This window comes from Aureobasidium melanogenum (assembly GCF_000721775.1).
Source record: "Aureobasidium melanogenum CBS 110374 unplaced genomic scaffold scaffold_11, whole genome shotgun sequence".
Classification (NCBI taxonomy): domain Eukaryota; kingdom Fungi; phylum Ascomycota; class Dothideomycetes; order Dothideales; family Saccotheciaceae; genus Aureobasidium; species Aureobasidium melanogenum.
In genome coordinates this window covers 143,720-167,258 of record NW_024470063.1, presented here as the reverse complement: position 1 = coordinate 167,258, position 23,539 = coordinate 143,720, and the positions used below count along the sequence as shown (strand labels likewise).

At 50.3% G+C, this 23,539-nt stretch overlaps 7 protein-coding genes across 7 annotated transcripts; 3 read left to right on the top strand and 4 right to left on the bottom strand.

The window, feature by feature from the left end:
• Nucleotides 1–640: 640 nt before the first annotated feature.
• Nucleotides 641–1,615, top strand: M437DRAFT_9404 (uncharacterized protein; the record flags this gene model as incomplete). The annotated part of the gene is made up of 2 exons (XM_041029083.1): nt 641–873; nt 925–1,615. Coding segments are annotated over 2 exons (924 nt in total), but the record flags the coding sequence as incomplete, so codon positions are not given.
• A 1,617-nt stretch (nt 1,616–3,232) lies between these two features.
• On the bottom strand, nt 3,233–4,018 carry M437DRAFT_49738 (S-adenosyl-L-methionine-dependent methyltransferase; the record flags this gene model as incomplete). The annotated part of the gene is made up of 3 exons (XM_041021886.1): nt 3,233–3,632; nt 3,687–3,719; nt 3,780–4,018. The coding sequence occupies 3 exons, from the start codon at nt 4,016–4,018 to the stop codon at nt 3,233–3,235; spliced, it is 672 nt and encodes a 223-aa protein (XP_040879416.1).
• A 915-nt stretch (nt 4,019–4,933) lies between these two features.
• On the top strand, nt 4,934–6,521 carry M437DRAFT_75554 (uncharacterized protein; the record flags this gene model as incomplete). The annotated part of the gene is made up of 2 exons (XM_041026447.1): nt 4,934–6,175; nt 6,414–6,521. The coding sequence occupies 2 exons, from the start codon at nt 4,934–4,936 to the stop codon at nt 6,519–6,521; spliced, it is 1,350 nt and encodes a 449-aa protein (XP_040879415.1).
• Nucleotides 6,522–8,512: 1,991 nt separating this feature from the next.
• Nucleotides 8,513–9,751, bottom strand: M437DRAFT_66262 (uncharacterized protein; the record flags this gene model as incomplete). Its single annotated transcript, XM_041024711.1, has 1 exon — nt 8,513–9,751. One exon carries the CDS (start codon nt 9,749–9,751, stop codon nt 8,513–8,515), a length of 1,239 nt encoding a protein of 412 aa, XP_040879414.1.
• A 2,920-nt stretch (nt 9,752–12,671) lies between these two features.
• On the bottom strand, nt 12,672–15,845 carry M437DRAFT_49818 (plasma membrane H+-ATPase Pma1; the record flags this gene model as incomplete). The annotated part of the gene is made up of 2 exons (XM_041021899.1): nt 12,672–15,262; nt 15,404–15,845. 2 exons carry the CDS (start codon nt 15,843–15,845, stop codon nt 12,672–12,674), a joined length of 3,033 nt encoding a protein of 1,010 aa, XP_040879413.1.
• Nucleotides 15,846–16,300: 455 nt separating this feature from the next.
• Nucleotides 16,301–16,774, bottom strand: M437DRAFT_66260 (uncharacterized protein; the record flags this gene model as incomplete). The annotated part of the gene is made up of 1 exon (XM_041024710.1): nt 16,301–16,774. One exon carries the CDS (start codon nt 16,772–16,774, stop codon nt 16,301–16,303), a length of 474 nt encoding a protein of 157 aa, XP_040879412.1.
• Nucleotides 16,775–21,480: 4,706 nt separating this feature from the next.
• M437DRAFT_84731 (aldehyde dehydrogenase) lies at nt 21,481–23,290 on the top strand (the record flags this gene model as incomplete). The annotated part of the gene is made up of 6 exons (XM_041028152.1): nt 21,481–21,504; nt 21,570–21,657; nt 21,729–21,984; nt 22,042–22,526; nt 22,593–23,099; nt 23,154–23,290. 6 exons carry the CDS (start codon nt 21,481–21,483, stop codon nt 23,288–23,290), a joined length of 1,497 nt encoding a protein of 498 aa, XP_040879411.1.
• Nucleotides 23,291–23,539: the final 249 nt, after the last annotated feature.

The following is a 23,539-nucleotide window of genomic DNA, read 5'->3' as shown; positions in this document are numbered from 1 at the left end:
CATGTCGTAGAAGGCTGGCTCCTTTCCAAGGCAATCGTAGTTGCAGTGCAGCACGGCCGTCCAACCCCCTCGAGAATCTCGATCTGCTTGATGCAAGACTGCATACAGGGTCTTACCCCTGAGTAATTGTGCCGCCACGTTAGACCTCACCAACCCGAAGAGTCTAAAAGTATAAGGGTCTAGAGAACAAAGAAACAAGATGGCGCCCGACCCCTCACCGGCGCCCAGTGCCTCTATCTTTGGCAGAAAGCCTTCGATATTCTCGACCAAGAAGTCATCCCGCAAGGAAAGCACCTCAATCACTCCCATCTCGCCGCTAGCCAGCGAAGACCTGTCCCCTACCGCTCGCAGAGACTCGTCCGTTATATCGCTGCCTTCGTCAGGCGCAGAAGGAGACATTCGTCGCAGCGCATCCCTCCGCCGCTCCCACGAGTCGCTGTCGTCGATACACCACCACAAGACCAGAGGCTCGTCGATAGCAGTCCCATCTCGCTCTCCAATCCGCTTGCACCGTCAAAGCCGCTCTATTAGTGCCAATGCTACTCACACGGTCAAGCCGCCCTTCAACACTACCTTGAGCCCGCAAAAGTCGTCGGATAGTTTCTCACGCGACCGTCAACACAGCCTTGCTGAGCCTGTTCCAAAGACTCCCTTCTCCATGCTCGCTGCTCCTTTCGGTCACGGTCTCAAACGATCAGAGACAGATCGTCCCTCATTGGGCTCATTTGCAACCAATGGCAGTTCTCTGAACCTGATTCCATCCAATACGGCAGTCCCGCAGACCAGCTTGGTCCCTATACCCGCCGCTCTGTTGACCCATATCCACGCTACTTGTCGCAAGCGAATAGCCACTCTAGAGTATCTTCGCAAAGTGTACGTTCATGGTCGATTTGCTTCTGGAAATTCAAAATTGACACACCCCAGGCACGAAGGCCACATCTACTACTTCAATACTCTCCTCTACACTCCCTCGAACCTTGGCCAATTACCCTCCATGCAATACTCTAAGCTCGGTCGTCGCGCTTCCAACTACGTCCTTCTCGGCACATCAATACCTCCACTACTTGACCTTAACGCTGATAACCCTCTGGAATACCTACGATCTCTCGCTTCTCTGCTATCAGAATATGATACTTACCAACAACTCAATAACCCTGACGCTTCGGTTGGTGCGCGTGGTCGAATGGGCGCCATGTTCAAGAGTGGCATGCGTGGAGTCAAGGGTCGCAGATCTAGCAGTGCTGCCATCGAAACCTTGTCCGAGTCAGTCGAGAGTGCTCAACTAGATTCTTTGCCCATGCCTCCCATATCATCTGGAAACCTACCAGAGTTTACACATTTGCAGACGCCTTCTCTGCCATTCGACCCCGACTTTCACACCGCTTTTGCAACTCTGGCGGATATTCTTATCGACACATATTCGGGGATCGTCCAGCTTTTGCCAAACGCAGAGTCGATAGGACCTGGTGTCGGTGAGGCCTTTGGCAAAGCAGACAAGATTCTGCGCAAAGTGCTTGTGCAGAATGCTACCCAAGAACTTGGTGACACGACTCGCCGTGAAGTCCGCTCTGAGATTGGCGGCGTCAGTCGATTAGTTCTAGCAGGTCTGATGTGACACTGCATTTGTTTCATTCACTCGGAGCTTCAAGAGGCTTGTCATGAGAACTAACTTTCGAGGACAATGATGGGGTTGCTGTTTTATTGAGCGATGGCGTCCAGGAGTTTTTGGCTGGAGCAATCATGAGATTTCGACATTCGAGCGTCGCTTTCTTGTCTCCATTCACTTCTGTTTTATGTTTATTCTATACCCTATTTCAATTATTGACTCTGAAATACAGAAATGTTTCTTGCTAAAAGGTAGAGGAGCGGTGATGACGATGTTTCGGTGAATCAAAGTTGTTGTTTTGATGCCTGGCGAAATTTCGAGGCTCACCGCTCCTGCTGCTCTACCACCACTTTTGCCATCTCCTACATTTCAGTTATCATTATATGTATTTTCTTGTATACTGCATTAACACACATTCTATATCTTCTCTCTGATTCCTCTGATCCCACGGGCAAAACGGCGACCCGGAAGTATAACACCAGCCAGCCAGCATTGTTTAAGCAAGCTTTCTGGTTGCTCCATACTACGAACGATTGCATTCCTCTTGGACGCACGACGCCATAAGGCCAGCCATATCTCGCGACAGAAGAAACACGCGACACACTCTTGCTCTTTCCACAACACTGCTATCTATCCGAAACAAAAAGACATATCGCTTCAAGAAAAAGAGGAAGAAACAAAGAAATTATGCCCATCGATATCATACACCCACACATCCCACACAACGACAATTGTTTTATTATAAACCCAGCCATTTACCGCACAAACCTGTTACAATTTCTTCAGTCTTGCATCTCAAACAACACCAGCTCCGACAGCGTCAAGTCAGCTTTTCGCCCAGTACCAAAACCTCTGGCACACTCGTCTTCATCAGATATTGTTCTCATGACCACCGGACCAGAGATGCCGAATATCACGCTTACACCTTCGCCTGCGGTGTTTATGGAGATGAGGGAAGAGGAAGGGCAGGACAAGAGGTTTCTGAGGTTACCGAGGGGGGAGGTGGGAAGGAGGAGGGTTATGGAGAGGGGTTGTGAGGGGGGAATGAGGTGTAGGTGTGCAAGGTGTGGGAAGAAGAGGAGTGTGAAGATTGCGGCTATTAAGAGGAGGAGGCAGAAGAGGAGGAGAGAGGAGGGAGATGAAGGGGAGAGGAGTGAGGTCGAGGGGTGAGGTTTGGGCTTGGGGTGGAAGAGGAGACAGCGGTGATGAGGAGGAGAGTGATATTGAGGCATGAGCATGGTTGTTTGAGGCTGTAAGAGGTGATGGTGTTTGATTCTTATGCGGTTTACGGCTTTTTTATGATTTTGATGATGTGAGATGGGAGATGTTATGTTGATATGATATGAATACTATACGCTTTTTGCTTTGTACTTTCCTGTGTTATGCTTTGCTGCTTCATTGTGTGTTTGCTTGATTTCCGCTGTTGGCTCCTGGGAAGGCAGGTCCTTTTTGGTCCACTGGCCTCAGTGTATCTCTTCCGATCGATACTTGCTCTGCAGCCATATCGAAATGCTGTTTGGTGTGTGATACTTGAATCAATCCAGTGTTCATGCCTTCTTCTGCTTCAGAGTGACCTTAAAGCTTTTTGGGCGTTAGTAAATTCCTAACATTGTGCAGGCATTGAACTCACAAATGCAGATTCTCTCTCGACCAAGTCGGTTTGTCAGGATCGTCTTCAACGAGCTCAACCGTAAACATCTTCTTCATGACCTTGACAAAGTTCATGTCTGCACGTCTGCGCTTCTTGAAGCAGAAGTAGCAGATCGTATTCGGTCCAATGAGATCCTTCATGGTCTGTTGCAAAAGAGGGAATGCGGGCTCGAAGTAGACACATTCGGCTGCCAGAATGATGTCCGGGTGCTGAGGTATGCCTTCCGGCACAGACTCACCCCAGTCATATATTGATGCTTTGACTTGGTCTTGGAGGTTGTTGAGCGCAATGTTGCGTTGCATTAAGGCGAGCATGGGGATTTGATCTGTGAGATGTAGAGGATGGTCGAGTTGAAAGCCCAAAGCAACAGCAAGACTATTCACCCTATCAGCCAAATAAATCATCCAGGCTGAATTCGATACGACTCACCCGACCAGACCACCTCCAGCACCTAGTTCGATCCTAAGACCCTTGTCAGCATGATCATTCCCATGTACCATCATGTCTTGGCACCACACTTACACCGTCTTATCCTTGAACACATCTTTATCCTGCCTAAGCAAATACTTTGCCATAACCATACCAGCAGGCCACAACATACCACCACATCCCTCCCTAAGATCTTCTTCCAACCTTAGGGGTGTCTTTAACAGGCCTTCAAAGTCCACTTCCATCACTCCTGCTTGTTTGAGCTCTCGTACTGGCACGAGCTCCTCGTCAATGTCGAATATGCCATCCCGTTCGTCGTCGGATAGTGTCATTGTGAGATATTTTAGGGGATATGGGGGTGTGGTGGAGGGGAGTACGTGTTTGCCATCTGTAAGTTTTTGGAATGGCAGAGGTGTGAGGTGGAAGGTGTAGGCTAGAGTTGCCGAGGCTGTTTGCTTCTAGATCTTTTTGCTGTGATAGCTTGCTCGCGACTGCCGGCCCAGGACTCTTTTGTTTTGTGCTCAACTTGTGCTTGCCTTTGGCATTCAAGATGTAGTTTCAGACGGTACTATACTCATACAAGTCGTGGTCTACCGAGATGCGATGGTTCCCTCTTGCAGTCCGGACGCGACCTATGCTCCTAGACTGCTAACACGCGGCAATGTTCTGGTGCTTGGTATACATACAAGCAACATTCCTCAACCAGGTAGGCATGTGTCTCGGGATGGTATCGATACGAGAACAATGGCCTTGATGTTGGTCGCATGTCACGTTTCCGCTCAAGTCGACTTTGGCGAATTTCCAGGCCAAACAAGACACAGACACACCAACCTTCACAAATCGAATATACTGACAACTTGACTTCGATCTTCTGATCGACTATCTAGCTCAGATGAGAGAAGAACAGTGTCTATTAGAAGACCTCCAGGTGTGGTGTCACTTGCACAATCCCTTGCTTCCCAGCACATAGATTCCAGCCCACCCTCGTCCATTCTTCAGAAAATCATTCCTCCAACCAGCAGGCAAGGCCACGTCAAGATGTAATCGCTATACACGTCTTCTCGCGTCAGAAGCGTGTGTGGTGGCTGTACGAATGATTGCTGAAGGGATACGCATTTTCCTTCGCTCGTGCGGCCAGAATACGCCTTCTGCACAACAGTTTTTGACCTGCAAACAACACTAAACCCTGCTCACATCTATGTGCAGACTACCACGGCCTTGAAAAAAGCACAGAAGCCTGTAGCACGATGCGCGGCTTACTCTTGACGGTGCTCTTTCACGCGCTGGTGTCAGCATTGCCTCAAGTCGCGTTTCCATTCAACTCGCAAGTACCGACCCTCGCACGAGCAAGCGAGGCCTATGTCTTTCAGTTGGCTCCTACGACTTTCGTCTCCGGTGATGGCAGTGCGTTGGTGTATACTCTGGCAAATGCCCCTGCTTGGTTGAATCTGGAGAGCACGACAAGGACATTATATGGCACACCTGGTCAAGGCAATACCGGTCCGAATGTCTTCAAGATCGTGGCAACCGATAAGGACGTCTCGGTGGACATGAGTTGTACCCTGGTAGTAGCAAGCAACAGCGCTCCAGTTCTGACGGGTAACGTCTCAGCGGATCTTGCAAGATCAGGACCCTTGTCAGGCCCAACAACCTTGATATTGCAACCATCCACCGCATTTGCAATCACGTTCTCGAGCGACCTATTCGGTGATTTAGGCACTATCCAGACTTACTATGCTACAATGGCCAATCGAACACCACTTCCCTCTTGGCTCAAGTTTGACAGCAGCTCTCTAACGTTTTGGGGCATGAGTCCTGTATTGATTACGGGTTCTCAGACATATGGCATCGACTTCATCGCATCCGATGTCGCTGGTTTTGCAGGAGCAACAACATCGTTCAGCTTGCTGATCAGCAGCAATCAGTTAGCTTTCAGCCCTCAGACAGAAAACACTACGATCACGCCCGGAACGGCAATTACTCTGGGACCTTTTCTAGACCAGCTACGAATCAATGGTCAACAAGCTACAGCTAGTCAACTGCAGAAGGCCGTTGTAGAGGCGCCAGATTGGCTTACTTTCCAGAACAACTCCCTTGAGTTGACAGGAACTCCGCCGCAAGAATTTGAATCACAAAGCGTATCCATCACTGTCACAGACACATTCGGAGACACGGCAGTCAAGAACATTGTGCTTCGCACAGCGAATGCATCGCTTTTCGATGACGAAGTTACAAATCTGACTGCAACAGCTGGAATAGCATTCAGCTACACTTTCTCCCCATCTTTGTTATCTCAGAACAACATCAATCTTAGCGTTGATGCCGGTTCCGCCTCATCCTGGCTGCAGTATGATGCCAGTAAACGCCAGCTTCAAGGCTTTCCGCCCACCACAGCCAAGGCTTCAGCAAACATAATCACCTTGACTGCTTCTTCAGGTTCACAGTCAGAGACTCAGACATTCTACATCAATCTGAAAGCAGCGAACGCCGTAGCGACCTCTCATACACCCTCGAGCACTACGAGCAGCCCGACTGCGACTGCCACTTCCTCCACCACAGCAGCACCTGCGAAATCGAAGGATAAGAGCATGACAGCTGGTATCATAGTGGGCATCGTCATTGGCTGTTTGGCAGTCCTAGCTCTCTTTTTCGCTGTTGCAATGTTATGTTGTCGCCGCAGGAGAAAAGAGCCTCGCAAGAAGATAGAGAAAAGTGCGATTCGGCCAGTTTTGCCCTACAGCGACCAAGAACCTATGGTCACAGAAGGAGATCATGATGAAGAGAAATATGTTGGATCACCTGTCAAGCACTCACCAGATGAGCCTCCTCAACTAGATGTCGATCTGCCAACAACAATGCAGCCACCCACGAAAACACGCCACTTTCTTGGAAGAGATGCTCGCCAAAGCAAGTTGTCTGTAGTCAGCTCGCTTGGAGATGGGGAAGCAGCGATACAGGCAGATTCAAACATTCCAGTATGGGGCCGGGCGTCAGGAGCAACCCACACACCACATCACAGCTATTCTGCAGCTACAGAATTAGCAAGGCAAAACAGTCGAGATTCACGTCAAAGATTGTCAGAGTTTGGAAGACTTTCGCCCAGCAAGCGTGCTTCGAGATTGGTCAAAAGCTGGCACCCGGGTCTAGGCATCACAACAAGGGGCACCGTGATACATCGTCCAGACAGAAAGAGCTGTCTGAGTAGCACCTTCTCTATCACGAAAGACCGAAGTAGTCGAGGTTCTCTCAACACACATGGAACCAGCATACTCTCAACCAAACTATCAGATTACCCTGAGACTGATTCACTCAGGAACTCTGCATTGATGTCTTCTGCATTGATCACAGACCCAGTCAAGCGGCGCTCTTTGACAGAAGCAGAGAAGCGTCGTAGCGTCCGTCTAGTCAGCCAGACTGATAGTGTCATAGACCGTCGACCTCTAGCTGAGAAACGACAATCGTTCATCCGCAACCGAGCGAGCAGCGGCGTCATAAGTCCAGTGCTTTTTGCATCATCGCGACGCTCCTCAAACATGCTGCTCTACAGTAATCTTGGCTCCATCAAAGGCAGTCCCAGCATACGACGACAAACAACCTCCTCATCACTCCTTGAGCCACCAGCTCGTAATCCTCGCCGCTTAGTCTCGGGCCCACATGTCTTCCCACCCGGTCTCCCACGAGCCATCACACCATCTCCTGTGCGCGGCATCAGCAACAACAGCCCAACACTGCCCCCAGCAAACCCGACAGACAACTGGACAACCACCGACACCAGCGGTTCGCTCTCGCGCGATAACTCAGACGCCAGAGCAGCAGCTCAATACGCCGAATACGCCCTTGAGATGGAACTACCACGCCACCAACGCACGTGGGTACGACCAGGAGAAGCCTCGCCTACACCGCCTCCAAGCAGTATACTCCACACCACTAGCAATAGCCGAGAAGCTGCTCGTCGCAGATGGGCCGAGAAACTCAACCGCAATAGCTCTGGCAACTTGGCTTCGAGATCGCCTTCACCGGTGCGTGTCACGCTTACAGGCGTCAGTGCATCAGGTATCAAAGGTCGTAAACAGAGGTTAAAGGCTTCATCTGCCTCTGACCACGACAAGGAAAACAAAAGTGAAGATCGCTTGAGTAAGCTAGTCAGCAATGACAGTTTCAGTGGTGCGAGACACATGCGTGGAAGGAAGAGTTTGGTGCAAGTGGAAGCAGGGAATAGGATCAGTAGCTCCATGGCTGAAGTCGAGCCGCCTGATGCTGCTAAAAGCAAAGCTAGAGATGATCACGATGATGGGTGGGAAGATATGGTTCTTAAGGATACGGCACAAGATCGAGGTATGCCTAAGGGTGGGCTGGCGGCTTCACCGTCTAATGCTAGCAGTGTGAGATTTCTGTGATGGGATAAATAAGACGATTTAATGACCAAAGCATGGATCAATGTCAAAATTACACATGTTACTCTCATGTCAAAGGCATGTGAGTGGATGGCTTTCAACAGAAGTGGCCCTGTGGCCTCCGCTGTAGCCAAAAGAAACGAAGGCTTTGTGATGGATTGATGTCCGACAGAAGTGACTTTTACTGCCTGTACATGCACATATTGGTCAATGAAGAGGATATGACAAGGAAAGTAGATCATCATGGAAAGATCTTGGTTTGTATGCTGACTATGGTTTGTAATAAGGTGTTCGAGGGATTTGCGGTTCGTGGTGACTGATGAATGTTTGGTGTCCTGATATTGGAGATGAACAGATGGGAAAGGAAAGTCTGAAGAGGTGCTATCTTCGAAGCGATGCTGTACATAGCTGCAGGCCATGGATGCAAAGCGATCATGGGCTTGGACTGCCGCTGGTAGCCTGTGCAGACTGTGTGGCACTGACGGTTTGTGTCTTTGAATGGTGTTTCTTGGATTTGGTGTGCGTCTTGGACTTGTGGGACTTGGACTTGTGTTTCTTGGTGCTGGAGGTTCGAGATACGGTGGCGCTAGTTTCCTTGTCATCATCGTCGTCTTCCTTCTCATCTTCTTTATCGTCATCATCTTTGTCGTCATCGTCATCTTCATCGTCGGGGTCTTTCTCGTCGACTGGTGTACTGGTGGCAGTTGGTTCTCCGGAACAAGACGAGCGAGTGGCTAACTTTGTGGATCGAGTGGCGGTGATGGAAGATGGAGTGTACGACCTTGAAGACGAGCCAGTCACGACACGGACGGGTTGAGAAGACACAGTGATCGTAACGTAGTAATTGTCCTCGGCCTCGGTCTTTGTGGTGTTGTCAGAAGTGTTGAGGCCATCGCAGAGGAACTTTGCACTCTTGTACTTGGGACCTTTGCCTCTCTTTGTCAACAAGTCTCTGGCGTGCAGCTTCTTGTCGTCCTTGTCGTCATCATCATCGTCGTCATCGACACCCTCCTCGCCGATGTCCTTGCAGGATTCCTCAGCATTGGTGCTGGAAGCTTCATTCTTGCACTTTCCGTCAAAGAAGATCATCATTCTGCATCCCTTGGGAATTTCTTCTTCAGAATCGTCGTCGTCGTCGTCGTCTTTGCCCTTTTTGTCCTTCTTGTCTTTCTTCTGCTCGCCAATGCAGAAATCGTAAGACTTGAAGTGGTTCTTGTGCAGTGTGTGGCACTTGCCCTCCTTCATCTTCTTGCCCTTCTTGGGATGCCTCTTCTTCTCGCAATCGGCTTTGTGATAGCGACCCAAGTGGGCTTTGAGTCTCTTGCCTCCTTTCGAGCCGCTGCTCATGGCAGTATCCCCATTGGCAGGAGAGTAATCGTCGTTGTCGTCATCATCTTCTTCAACGTCGGTGAGGACTTCATCGTTGTCCAAATCGGAAGGGTCGGTGGCGTTGGCGACAAGTTGGCCTTGAGCATTGGAAGCATCGATATCATGGGGGACGATGTCGGCCTTGTTGACAACAGAGGTGAGAAGGGTGCTGGCTTGATATCCAACATTTTGGGGGGTCGAAGAAGCCGGATCTGGCTTCTTGGATATTTGTGCAACAGCACCAAAGAAATTCAAACACCCAAAGAAGAGAATAAGAAGCTTCAACATGAAGTTGTTCGACATGGTTATTCTTTCCTCGTTGATGAAAGAGAATGGAAAGAGGTAAGAATGGAAAGTGCGATCCTTGGGCTTTTTGACATCCTGAATGAGGACGAGAATTGAATCCCAACACGGCTTACATGGCTAACTTACAGGAGAGGAGAGCGGATTTACATGATGGCATGATCAGATGTTGTTAAGAGTTAACTATCGTGGGGACTTGTGGAGTATAGAACCATGTGTAGCCAATCACAACAGTTGCAAGTGGACCTACTACTTCGGAACCATCACACTCAATTGAAGCAACTTGACGGTTTTCAATCTTTCGATCACAAACTTATAACGTAAATGTTCTTGATAGACCAAGTTCATGCTTGGATCGCCAGCTCTTGTGAACTTACGTGTTGATGGGGATGGAGCAATCATTGTCTCAACAAGATCAGAGTCGTGGCCACCAGGAATTAAGTGCTCGTTCGACAACTTCAGGGATCCAATGTCGTATCTTGATGATAGCATGCACGAATGCCATAGAGCGAGGGATCCAAAGCTCAAACTCGGAATGCTTGACTGAAATGGATGTATGCTCACCCAGCGAACGACTCATCGAATTGCAAAGAGCTTACGCTGCTCGGATGGAGCCAAGCAGGCTCAACAAAGGTGTTCAGACCGCAGTTCCGACGATTGTTGGATCTAGACACTCTCCGATGAGTTGCTGATTGCGTCGGAAAGGTAAGAAAATGACAGCGAGAGGGTGGTCTGATGGATGTCGACTTCATACAATCGATATCCTTCCTCACCAGCGAGCAGAGGCGACGTCTGTGATCCCAGTGGTTCTATTGTCGTGACCTTAGCTGCGAATTTTTGCTTGAACTTGTGTCGATGCTCGTATATGTCTCTCGAGCATGTCAAGTGTGCATGAGGATGTCGTATGGTGAGAAATGTTGTCGCGTGCCTGCAGCATGTCGCGTGACATCCAGTCTCAGTGCATTGAAGTCCGTCCTTAAGACAGTAATTAGAACACAAGATCACGAGACGAGAGAAGATGTTAACCGAGACGATCTATTCTGTATACTTGATGTTTACTCCTGTTTGGCAGATGTCGTTCGTGGTCATGACCACCTGCCAAATCAATCATCTGCAGTATGACAGACAATCAAGATTGAAACACGGTGTAGGAGCAGCGAATTGTGATACCCGCGACAAGAAAGTCAAGCAAGGACTCCAAAGCACGAAGGTCAGACTCATGCGAACTAGAGACAAAGTGAGGTTGAGAGCAACACTTCCAAGACTCTTGTCCGTCGCAGCCAAGAAGCTTTCCCTTCGGCCGCCATACCAACCTCTCCGCATCCCCAACAATGTCCGGTAGATCACACAAAGGTGGAGGACGAGGTTGGAGATGATGCCATGCCCCATAACTCGTTTCTTCTGTCAATGCAGGGGGGAAAGTGTATCATGACCTTGCGGAGAGAAGAGGTTGGGGGATGCGGGTTTCGAATCTCTAGGCACCTGGCTTGCATGCGGAAACAAACCAGCAGTGCCCAGCCAAGAAACATGTCCAAAAGGTGTAATAAACCCATAAAGTTATGTCCGGGAATGAAGTCAGAGAAAGTCAAAAAGCTCAAGCCCAAAGTTGGACATGGTTTTTTGTGGGTGGTTGGGGCTCTCACCCTCTTCGCATGGCTTTTTGCCCTTTCCTGGGCGTCGGCCCGTGTTTTGGTATGACCATTCTTTGCAGTAGTCTCCCGAAGCGCCTCTGCGTCCGTAACAAGGTCTGGGCAATCGATGGCTCAAGCTAGAATACCAAGAGATTGTCAGAAAATACCTCGCCTTGAATCAGAACAAAGGCCAAGTCTGTGTGACAAGACCGACAAGCAACCAAGAACGATCTGTAGTATTTGCTTGAGACGAGAAATGGCCGGTCCGGGGACTTATCTGCTACTCACATCTTGTGTGTTGTGTCAAGTTTTGCAGAGTTTCGCGGCTATCAATGGTTAAACCTTCAACTGACCTTTTTACTTTTGGTGCTACTTAATCTGGTTAAACGACTTAAAGTTCCACCATTGGATTGGAACTCGACGAGAAGAGTGGTTTTGACGAAAGTGTTGAAAACATACGAAGATACGAAGAGGAAAGCTCGTGTGCTTTGCGAACGTCGGTCTGGCCGATCTTTGGTACGAGCCCCTTGTTGCAAGTTGATCTCCTTCCCGTGTGCAAGAACGAAAAGCAAACCCAGCGTGTCATGTTTCGGGCTCGACCCTGCTGCATGAGGTTCGACATGATCTTTTGCCAAAAGACTACGAAGTAAGGCCGTGAGAAGCCCACAAATAACTCCACGGGGCTGTTCTCGTTTTAGCCTGCCTCTCCATGGGGCCCATCCACAGTCCACAAGCACACACCCTTTTATCAATTTTTGTGCGGGATACCTCTAATTCTTGTTTCGTAACGATAAGGTCGTGTCGCGGAGAGACAAGATTGGTCGGCTCGTCGAGCTCTGGCGGCAGAGCCAAAGCCAAGCAAATTGCGAAGCGCCGACTCGCCGTCCCGCCGACAAAGGAACGCGAAAATTTTTCGTTTTTTCTGTTGGAGGTTCGATGGTGGTCGATTCGATGCCCCGTCGTCAAAAGATCGAAGTCCCCTTGTCGGTTTCGCGTTGATCGCAATTGAAACCAAGTGGGCACTGAACGTTGCTGACCATGACTTTGTTAAATTTGATCAACGACTGGTTTTGTTTGTGAGGAAATTGCTGGCAAAACTGTCAAAACAATCACAAGAAGCACAGTGAGAAGGCGCATGGGTTGTTTTTTTTTTGAATATCTTTTTGTTTGGTGTATTACTCCGCGTTATTCTACAAGCAGAGGGCGTGTTATAGACACATGTATAGAAGAAAAAGGAAAATAAAAATTAGTAAAAACTCCGGCGCATGAATTGAGCATCAAAGCATGATCTACTCCTCATCATCCTCCTCAGCCTTAGCACCAAGCATCCATCGGTCGGCACCGGTGGATTCGTCTCTGTCGTGGACGAGGGCGACGCGGGAGAGAGCAGCAATGATGTTCTCCATCTTGGTGTCGTGCTGGTTACGGTCCTTGCGACCAAGGTTGCTAAGCCAAGTGATCTGGTTAAGGAGGAAGTAGACAATGGCGATGATGATGGTAACACCAATGGAGTAAGCCCAGACGACAACGACGGTGACAATGTCGGTCCAGCCATCGAGACGCTCGTTCTTGAAGAAGGCGGAAGGAGGGGAGGTGTTCTGGGGGTTGCCGGACAACCAACCGAAGAGACAGAAGATAGTAGCGAGGGCATCGACACCGAGGATGGCGAGGATGAGCTGCCAGTTGGGGAAGGTCTTGCCACCACGGGTAACGAAGATGAGCCAGTTCTCAGTAAGAGCAACCTCAAGGAAGAGGATCTCCTGGACGGAACCGAAGTTCTGGACGATACCACCACGCTCAAGGAAGAGAGTACCACGGATGATCCAGGTACCGGTAGCGAGAAGAATACCGAGGATGACGGAGATGATCCAGATCTTGGGGAGCTGCCACTCGACGGGACGCTGCTCAGAGTGAGCGTTATCGTAGGCAATGGCGACGGTGGCCAAATCGGCGAACAGAGCGATGAAGACAATCAGGTCGACACGGATGGTCTCGTTGATGATGATCATGGAGGTGACGAGGTAGATTTCCAAGTGCAAGCACAGAGCGATACGGTACTGGATGTAAGCCTTCATACGCTGGAAGATCTGGCGGGCAGTCTTGATGGCGTAGACGATGGTAGAAAGACCGGGAGCAAGGAAGACGATATCGGCAGCAGCCTGGGCAGCCTCAGTGGAACCCTCGACAGCGATACCACAGTCAGACTTCTTGAGCGAAGGAGCGTCGTTGACACCGTCACCAGTCATGGCAGTCAAGTGACCACGCTGTTGGAGCATTTCGACGACCTGGTACTTGTGCTCGGGGAAGACCTCAGCGAAACCATCAGCCTTCTCAACGAGGTCGTGCTGGGCAGCACCGGAGAGACCACCGTGGATGAGCTTAGTAGAGTTGTAAACCTTGGTACCGAGAGCAAGCATCTTGCAAGTCTCCTTAGCGATAGCGATAGCGTCACCAGTAAGCATCTTGACGGGGACACCAAGCTGCTGAGCCTCAATGATGGTCTGGGCGGTATCCTCACGAGGAGGGTCGAACATGGAAAGCATACCGAGAAGGATCCAGGGCTCGTCGTTCTTCTTGTAGGCAACACCGAGAGAGCGGAAACCACGGCGGGCGAACTCAGTAGCCTTGTCTCTGAAGAGGTCGGCGGTCTCCTTGTCGCAGTCGGTCAGGTTAAGAACAGCCTTGGGGGCACCCTTGGCGCAAGTGTAGGTGTCACCACGGAGAGTGCAGATAGCAGTAATACGCTTGGAGACGGGGTCGAAAGGAGTGAACTTCTCGGTCTTCCACTCGTCCTTGAGGATCTCACGGGCCTTGGGGTAACGCTTGAGGGTAAGGATGGTAACCTTGTCGATGGGGTCGAGGGACTTGATGTTGTGGGAAGAGGCAAGGGCGGCGACGGCCATCATCCAGTTGACGTCCTGACCCTCGGCGACGAAAGGCTCACGGATAGAGAGCTGGTTGGCAGTAAGAGTACCGGTCTTGTCAGAGCAGAGAATGTCAACACCAGCGAGGGACTCGATGGCAGTGAGCTTCTGGACGATAGCCTGCTGCTCGGCGAGGTAGGCGGCACCGACGGCAAGAGTGGTGGTGGTAACGACGGGAAGACCGACGGGGACACCAACAATCAGGAGAATAAGAGCGTACTTGAGGAGAGTGTTCTCAGACCATTCGGGGGTGGCAAGGCCGAGGTTGCGGAAGAAACCACCGATCCAGGCGAGAAGAATGAAGAACATGACAAGAACGAGAAGAGCCGTACCGATAGAGTCCATGATAGCCTTGAAGTGACCTTGGTCCTTGGCACCAGCAACGAGAGTAGCAGTGCGACCGACGAAAGAGTGCTTGGCAGAGGTGACGAGGACAGCGTAGGCCTTTCCGCGCTTGCAACCAGTGGTGTAGTAGACGACATCGCCCATGTACTTGTCGACAGCGAGAGATTCACCGGTAATGGCAGACTGGTCAGTGGCGACGATGGGGTGGCCCTGGTGGGCAATACCGGTCTCCTCACCCTCACCCTCCTCAGAGCCAGCGGGGTCCTCCTCGGGGTTCAAGGCGTGCTGCTCACGGAGCTCCTTGTACTTGGCGAAGTCCTCAGGGGCATCGTAGTCACAGATAAGACGGGCATCACCGGGGACGGTAGAACCCTCCTCGATGATGACAATGTCACCGGGGACGAGCTCACGGGCGAGGATGTTCTGCTCCTGACCGTTGCGGACGACAGTGGTTCTCATGGCGATATCACCCTTGAGCGAGGCGACGACATCGGCAGCCTGCTTTTCCTGGTACCAACCGACGATGGCGTTGAGCATCAGAATACCGATGATGACACCGAAATCAATCCAATCACGCAGGCCTGCTGCGAGAAGGACAGCAAGTTCCATAACTGTACATGATTGGTTAGCGGCGTGTTTTGGTTTTTGCGGATTAGGCTTGCGGGATTTGCGGGGGAAATGGCATCGGCAGCGAGCTAGTGCAAGCCGCCGAGCCAGATCGGCAGCAAAAGCAAAAGGTTAGAGAGACGTACCATAAAGAATAGGGCCAGTAAAGAATGACAAGAATTTAATAAAGAGGTTCTCCTTGTCGGAGGAGATTTCGTTGAAGCCGAACTTCTTGCGGCGAGACTCGACGTCGTGGTTCGAGATACCTTGTCTGATGTCGGCTTCGAGCCAGTCCTCGGGGACGGTCATCTCGTCGCCAGAGCCACCAGCAGTGCTACCCTTCTTCCAGAACTGCCATGATTTCTTAGGCTTGCCGGTGGCGCCCTCGCCATCACCCTCCTCGGCGGCCTTCTCCTTGGGGTCGCGGTAAGTAGAGATGTACTTCTGGAGAGCAGTGTACTCGTCGAGGTCCTCAATGGCACCGGGGGCCTGAGACCACTTGCGGGAGGCGGCGCGGTCGTTGTTGGGGGCGCCGTTCTCGAGGTCCTTGTCGCTGAAGGACACACGAGGGGGGTTGGTTTCCGACATGTTGCTGATGCTGCACTGGCAGACCGCGGTCGATGGGTGAAGGAGTGGGGGTCGGTCGACTGGGTGAGCACCTGCGTGAGCGGAAGAAGAAAGTGAGAAATGGGGACGGACGAGCTCTTTTGAAGGAAGGCCGACGAGCGTGCGATCGTATTTTCCGTGGCCGAATCTGCCGTTCAGGCGGCCTGTGCGCTAGCTTGCTCTTGCAATTCGCTGGGTGGGCTGGCCGGCGTGCCTCAGTGAAGGTAATTTGGCGACTCACTGAAGCGTTGGCCTGCGTTGCTTTGGTGAGGCATTTTTTGGCCCGAACATCAACACAACTGACCAAGGGCCAGAGAGCCCCAAGCGTCGCTCGCTCCAACAGGCTCCACCCCAATCCCAGGCCGATCGTAGCGCACCGACGTAATCCCACCCAGCCGTGCTAACCGGACCCTCGCTAGCTGTGCGACTGGCCCGCCTTACGCCAAAACATCTCTAAAGTGCTTCCAATACCGTTGGCCTTTGCCGCAAGCAGTAACGGCGCCCGCTGTGCCTGTCAAATTGTTGTTGCAAATTGCAAACAGCCTGCCTCGAACAAACTTGCGCGCGCTGTCGGCGTGCTGCCCGTCCACGACCAGAGCACACGACATGCTACCTAGTTGCGCCGTCAGGATGCCTCGCTCATCATCGCCTATCGCTTTGTCTGCATATTCGAATACGTGACATAATGATGCTGCTGCCACTCCCAACCTCATCAGCTCTCTACCATTGTGATTCGCTGCGAGCCTGCCGTCGCTAGCCATCTTGCATGCACCTCCTAGTAAAACAAAGTTGCTGTCCCCTGCTCTGCGACCATCATGACGTCCCCACCGAAAAAGCAGTTCGTCGGCGGTTGTTCCCCCAATTTGCTTCTCTGTGCTTCTGCTCTGCTTCTTTGGGGTAAATAATACCATTGTCAATCATTCGCCCGTTTATCGAACGGCCATCAAATCGTTGCATATTGCCTATCTACACTTCTCTGGACCCCCCCCAGGAGGCCATGACAGCACCACCTGGCTCGCCTTATGCTGGCCACGTTTCTGTCACGCTTCTTCATCTCGCCACTGACCGCTCTCCGAGCAAGAATTGATAGTCGCAACTGGTAAGCTAGAACATCTCTCACATTTTTACTCGTGCTTGAAGTGTCGAATTGTACCCCGGGTGCTCCCGCAGGTACCGGAAATTAGCTTTCTCGCAACCAAACCCAGACTCAACAGGGCTGCCATGACAACCACCGGCACGTCCTTCTTCCTCCAGCCTTTGCGTGGTCCGACAAGACTGGGCCCCCAACATATTCAGGCGCTAGCACTTGTTTGAAACACATACTCGAGTACCTCGAACAGCGAACAGCTTCTCAAACTCTCTTCCCTGCCATCGCCATGTGTTGGGAGCTGAGGATCTAGTCGAGTCTGATGTTTGCTAAATTCACAACATTCTCTACTCGTTCTTCGTTCTCCGTTGTTGGCCGTTGTCAAACACCCCCGACGGTGCTTCCGATACGCCCACGGCTGTTATTCCCAAATACTGTATTGTGTGCTCGCCGCTATGCCCGGGCAAAGCCTTTTTCGTCATTGTATTGTAGTACTCTTGGCCGCGGATATCCTCCGCTCGTGTCTTGTCTTGGTAAAGCAGCAAAAAATGTCGCACATGGGCGCACCATTTTTCCTGCCACCTGTCGGCTTTCGGCATCGTCGAGAACGATGTAGGTGCCGGCTTTCGTGCAAAGTTCGCCTGCTAGTCGGCTGCGATGGGCCCTTCTTCTGCACCAAACCCTTCTTCGGCTTCCTTCTCAAGTGTTCCAACGGGCCGAATGCAACATCCGACCAATCATGTACGACCAGTAGGAAATCTCGACCTCACCTCCCTTCAGAGCCCCTTCGAGGCTTGATCTTGCTATCAACTCCGAGTCAGACGTTCTAACGTTCATTCTCTTCATTGCTTGACTTGTTGGACCACGATGTTACCCAGTTCACCTTTTCTTTTAGAATGTCTGGAGGCGATTTGTGGTTGTTTGATGGAAGAGTCAACTGAAGCAGCAGAGTCGCAATTTCCAACGTCTGCACAGACTGTTCGAATGGCACCTGCGTATCATCAACGTCTACCATGGTCTTATCCCAATACGTGACGGGTATTTCAAACATCCAGATTGAACATGGAACTCTTTACTCCACGTCCGTTGGTTAGGAAAGATAGCAAGAAATGACTGGTATCACAATGGTATAGTCCGACGTTTGCAGACTCATGATCTTTTGCCCCTGGACGCTTCTCCTGGAGATCTGGGTTGACAGGTGGATTCTTCCACGGGGGTTCCAAGTGGAGTCTCTCATCAAACAGTTCGTCTATCGAGAAGGAGATCGTCCAAAGCCTGAATCGCAACGGACTGAACTCGCTCTAGAGTCTCGTGTTTGTTTACCGCTTCCTTGGGAAGCTCATATCATATGACGTCTTCACCGATCGCATTCTCCTGAGCGTTCTCCATGTTCTTGTCTCTGGGGTCGGGCTCAGGACTCGCTCACCGTCTTTGGTTGAAATAAGATTAACAACTGCCAAGGGGAGACGCCTACAGTGCACGATCTCATTATACCAGTCAAAGGACACGAGAGCCATAGCACCCATGGCAGCCAGAGCAACAATGTTGTTGTTTGCTCATAGATTACAAACATAACAATGTGAGTGCGTTTGAAGTCCCCGTGGGCTAGAGGTTTGATGTGCATGTGAGGTTCTTTGAACCTTCTCATCCGACGGAACCGCTTCAGGCGCGATACATATAAAGACCTTCTTCCCTTCTCACTGATGACAGACACGGCTATTGCTCACCTCCTTGCTACATATCTTGCATCAACTTATACCCCGCTCCCCATACTGATTTCCTTGAGCACTGCTGTCGTTCATTCCGGTCATGCTCAGGCTGAAAACGTGCACCTGTCATGAACCATGGCATATACTATCAATCATGCCTGAGCATATTAATCCATCTCCACAATGCCGCAATCACAATCTCCGCACCATATTCACCATCCTCTCCGCAAGAACGTAGTCACAATCTCATCTTGATGTTGATAATGCCCTGTCGTGATCCCTCATTATCCGCTGTCCTCATGACCCTGACGGGCAACCATGAGCTCCACTCTGTACCTGACTAACAAATGCTTAAAATCTGCCGCCGACTTACCGCTGTCATTTATATCACACATGCATGACACTACTGAGCACTCTCGTCTTTGATATATGACTATCGATTCATGCCCAGCTGTACCTGCATAAGGCGCTTAAGCCTATCAATGGCCAGTCCCGATGGCGCTCTTACCTACCCACCGAATTCATATGAAGCATTGGTTGGATTGAAGCAAAGAACAGGATGAAACTGCGTCATACTGGAGTCCTCAAGGCGAGCACGCACACAATCCTTCTGAACAGGCCCGACCATAATCTGGAGTCGTCCCCGTATATCCAATAGTGCGTTCAAACAAGTCCAGTTTGAGAATGGGCGATTTTGACCGTGCTAGTCCGATCAAGACGGGTCAGAAGGATGCCGATGATTGTGTTTTGTTTCTTGGTTCTTGTCAGCCAGCCTGGATCGTCGCTCATCGCCAGCCACCAAATTGGAATCAACAAAAATCGACCAAGAATTCGCAACAAGTCCTTCGCTTGGCTTCCATCACCCACTTATATCACTCTACTGAAAACCTAACTATTCCTGAACACCCAAGCAGAGACTATTGAACTGATTAGCCGCGACAAGCGATAGACCCGCCGGTCCAACACCGGGATTAAACGACCAGCGTTAGCTGTCTTTGGTTTTGTCTTTCGCAAGAAACTGCCAGCATCGGAAGCAGCGGGATTGGCGGCATCAACAACCACCGATCACGCTGAATCTTCGGGCATACCATGGACATGAAAAGAAAAAATGTGCTCACGGTGTTACCGACAAAGAATACAATTGCCTCAGATCTAGCCAATCCTCTCATTTCTTGCCACTTCGAGACTCGGAACTCGGTCGGCTGCTTGCCATGTCTCGCGGTTTCTGTCCTGCCGAGAGATTCCGAGAATTCACCCGTTTGTCTTATCTACCAGACTTGTTGATATGTTTGATGAGAGCCTCAAAAAACTTTCGAGACCCATATCTGGAATACCTGTCCCTCTGTGACACCGAGATTGTACCCTGGTGAGATAAGCATGTGTGTGGTTTGGACCCTTCATTTGCTCGTTGCTGTTGTTGTGTTTATTCAGGTATCATCAACACAACATCCAATATCCGCTTATCCCAGTCGTTCAGAGTGTTGCGAGAAATGCAAATGAGTTGTCCATCCGGATTGTTTCGTTCGTCCGTAACACGCCCGAAACCATTTATTCCCAGCAATTCAAGATGACAACCACTACGGCGACCGGAGCCGTCGAGCAGCCGCGCGGATTCTAAGGGTCCGAAGTCACTTTGAAAGAGTTGAACTATAACCGACATACATATGGCTACACTGTCTCTGCTCGACAGCAGGCAAGAACAATAGGCGAATTTGCTTTCAACTGAAACCTCGAAATGCTCTTTCTCAACCTTGGACCTTGTTACCACCAACCCTCGAACTCAAGTCACGAAATGTCCGTCACGTCACCACCGACCACTACGAATCACGGTTCCGCCGTGTATGTTAGACTGTCGGTTTCAGCACGCTCACCCCAGATACATGTGTCATGAGCCTGCTTACGCAGACAAGTATGTCGCGACTACAGCCATGCACAAGAAAGTCTCCTAGAGACAGGGCCACACAAGCATCATGATCCACAAAAGCCGACAAGAGGGTGGGTTATGCTACAAGCCAACAACAAAGTTGATGCTACGCGTTTCCTTATGTCCGGCAGGTAAGCAAGCGTAGGTCGTATGTCAAGTCGGCCTCATGCTGCCGAGAACACGAAGAGATGATGTTTGTATAGCATCCAGCAAGAATCAATGCTCTTTACGAAGTTCACACTGTCCGTTGTGACATCTCTTCAGGGTGGTTCTGCGAATCCCACAAAACACGACACTTTTACCCCTACTACTTTGAAACAAATCCGATCGATATTTACAGAAGTCGCAAAGTATCACACCATCCTGTCAGACCAAGCATTGGGGTGGAAGGACGGCTCATATGGAACATTATGCAGCCTGCAGCCTTGTCTTCCTTCGATGACGATCCCACACTATCGTGGCACCTTTATTTTTCAACAATCCCACCCGTTTGCGCAAGACGAGATCGAAAGAACGAAATGCATGTGGTCAAGCCACGCACGACAGAGGCTGAGGTTATAACAATACTATGTAACATTGTACCTGTATACAGAAGCAAGAAAAGATGCTTTTTGACAGCTTTGGGGAGCTGCTCCTCTTGCCCACCAAGGTGATAGCAGCTTCACGACCCCGCCTTTTTGGTGAGTTTCCCGAGGGAGCGACAAACTCAACCCCTCAAAGATGTACAATGTCGTGAGAAAGACATGAACGCATCATTCATTTCTTTAATTCCTTTTCTTATTCTCTTGGTTTCTCTTACTCCTTTTGCTATCTGAGCGTATATTGCGCCTTATCGTAGGGGAAGAAAACAACAAAGGAAGCAAAAAGCAACTACTGCAGAAGAGCCAAAAGTTAGCCATGGCGTCGGAGCTACCTTTCAAGGTAAACGATTGCAACCAAGACTCCCGATTGCTGACGTAGCACTCTCGTACTAAAACCTGCAACAGTTAAACAACAAGGATATATTCCGCGATCATGCTCTCGTCAATGGCAAGTGGGTGGAAGCCCAATCCCAAAAACGTTTCGATGTTGTCGGTATGTTTTGTTTTCTCGTGCCCATCACGGTGATGTCAAGACTTGTATCAACTAATATGTGAGAACAACAGATCCTGGTACTGGCAAAACGTGGGCTACGGCTCCTGATAATGGACCTGAGGATGTAGACAAGACTGTCCAAGCTGCGCAGACGGCGTTTGAGTCTTATCGCAAGGTCAACCCACGAACCAGGGCACAATGGCTTTTAAAGTGGGATGCACTTATCCGCGAACATAGAGATGACATTGCAAAGATTGTGACTTATGAGACTGGAAAACCACTCGCTGAGAGTCAGGGAGAGCTAGACTATGCTCTAGGATTTACTTGGTGGGTTTTGGTGGTGTGCTGGTGTGACTAGAAATGATTTGCTGATTTTGTGGACAGGTGGTTTGCAGGAGAGGCTGAGAGGATCCAAGGAACGATTTCTACGCCTGCGGCTCCGGGTCGTCGTGTCTTTACCATCAAGCAGCCTATTGGTGTTGCTGTGGCATTGACACCATGGAACTTCCCCATCGCAATGATCTTGCGTAAAGCGGGAGCAGCTTTGGCGGCAGGCTGCACTATGATTGTTAAGCCATCGCCAGAGACGCCTTTCTCGGTCTTGACTTTGGGCTACCTGGCTCTGCAAGCAGGCTTTCCTCCTGGTGTGTTCAATGTTTTGACTACTAGTCTCGATAACACTCCATCGTTGTCTGAAGCTTTGTGTCGACATGAGCTTGTGAAAAAGGTCACCTTCACAGGTAGCACTCGTGTAGGTAAATTGGTAGCCAAGATCTGCTCCGACGGTTTGAAAAAAGTGACACTCGAGCTTGGTGGCAACTGCCCCTTCCTCGTCTTCGAGGATGCAGATTTGGAACAAGCAGCTAATGGTACGACCTCCTGACCGTCTCCCTTACTTAAATACAGGAAATTTGCAACTAACAACACAATCACAGCACTCATGGCACTAAAATGGCGCCACGCAGGCCAAGCCTGCATAACCGCCAACCGCGTCTATGTTCAAAAATCAATCTACAAGCAATTCACCGACCTGATAGTCCAAAAGACCAAAGGGCTCGTCATGGGCCACGGCAGCGAGTCCACCACAACCCTAGGTCCCGTAACCACCTCCCGCGGCCTCGACAAAGCCGAATCCCAAGTCAAAGACGCCGTCTCCCAAGGAGGAAAACTGCTACTTGGTAGTGGGGAACGAAAGAAAGATGCAGGTGGTTATTTCTTTGAGCCCGCGATTATTGGCGATGCGCATAAGGAAATGTTGATTGCGAGTGAAGAGACTTTTGCGCCTGTGCTTGCTATATTTGCTTTTGAGACTGAGGAAGAGGCGGTGGAGAGGGCGAATAACACTAGTATGGGATTGGCGAGTTATTTCTTTACTAAGAATGTTGATAGGACTTGGAGGTTGTTTGAGAATCTTGAGGCTGGTATGATTGGTATCAACACTGGTAAGTTGCCCCTGAACAGCGGGAGAAGATGCAATGGCTGACTTTGTGATATAGGCAACTCGTCTGCTGCGGAGAGTCCGTTCGGAGGTATCAAGGAAAGTGGTTATGGAAAGGAGTCGGGCAAGGATGTTGCGGTCAATGAGTACCTGATCACAAAGACAGGCACCTTTACTTTGGACGGCCAATACTAGGGAAGGTGTAAGTCGCAACTCTTGTGGCTTTCCAAGTCTTGATATCGATCAGATCTATATTGCATATGTTGGAACCTTGACAATTGAGTCTGAAGCAGAGTCGTGACGTGGCACTCAGTGTAGGAATCTCAAGCCGTGTAGTGTGTTCCGTTGATGGTTACACAAGGACAACATCGTCGCAGCGTCTCTTCGGCCACGATACGGCGTATCAACTACATTGTGCATGTTCATAGCTTGTGTGCCACGATC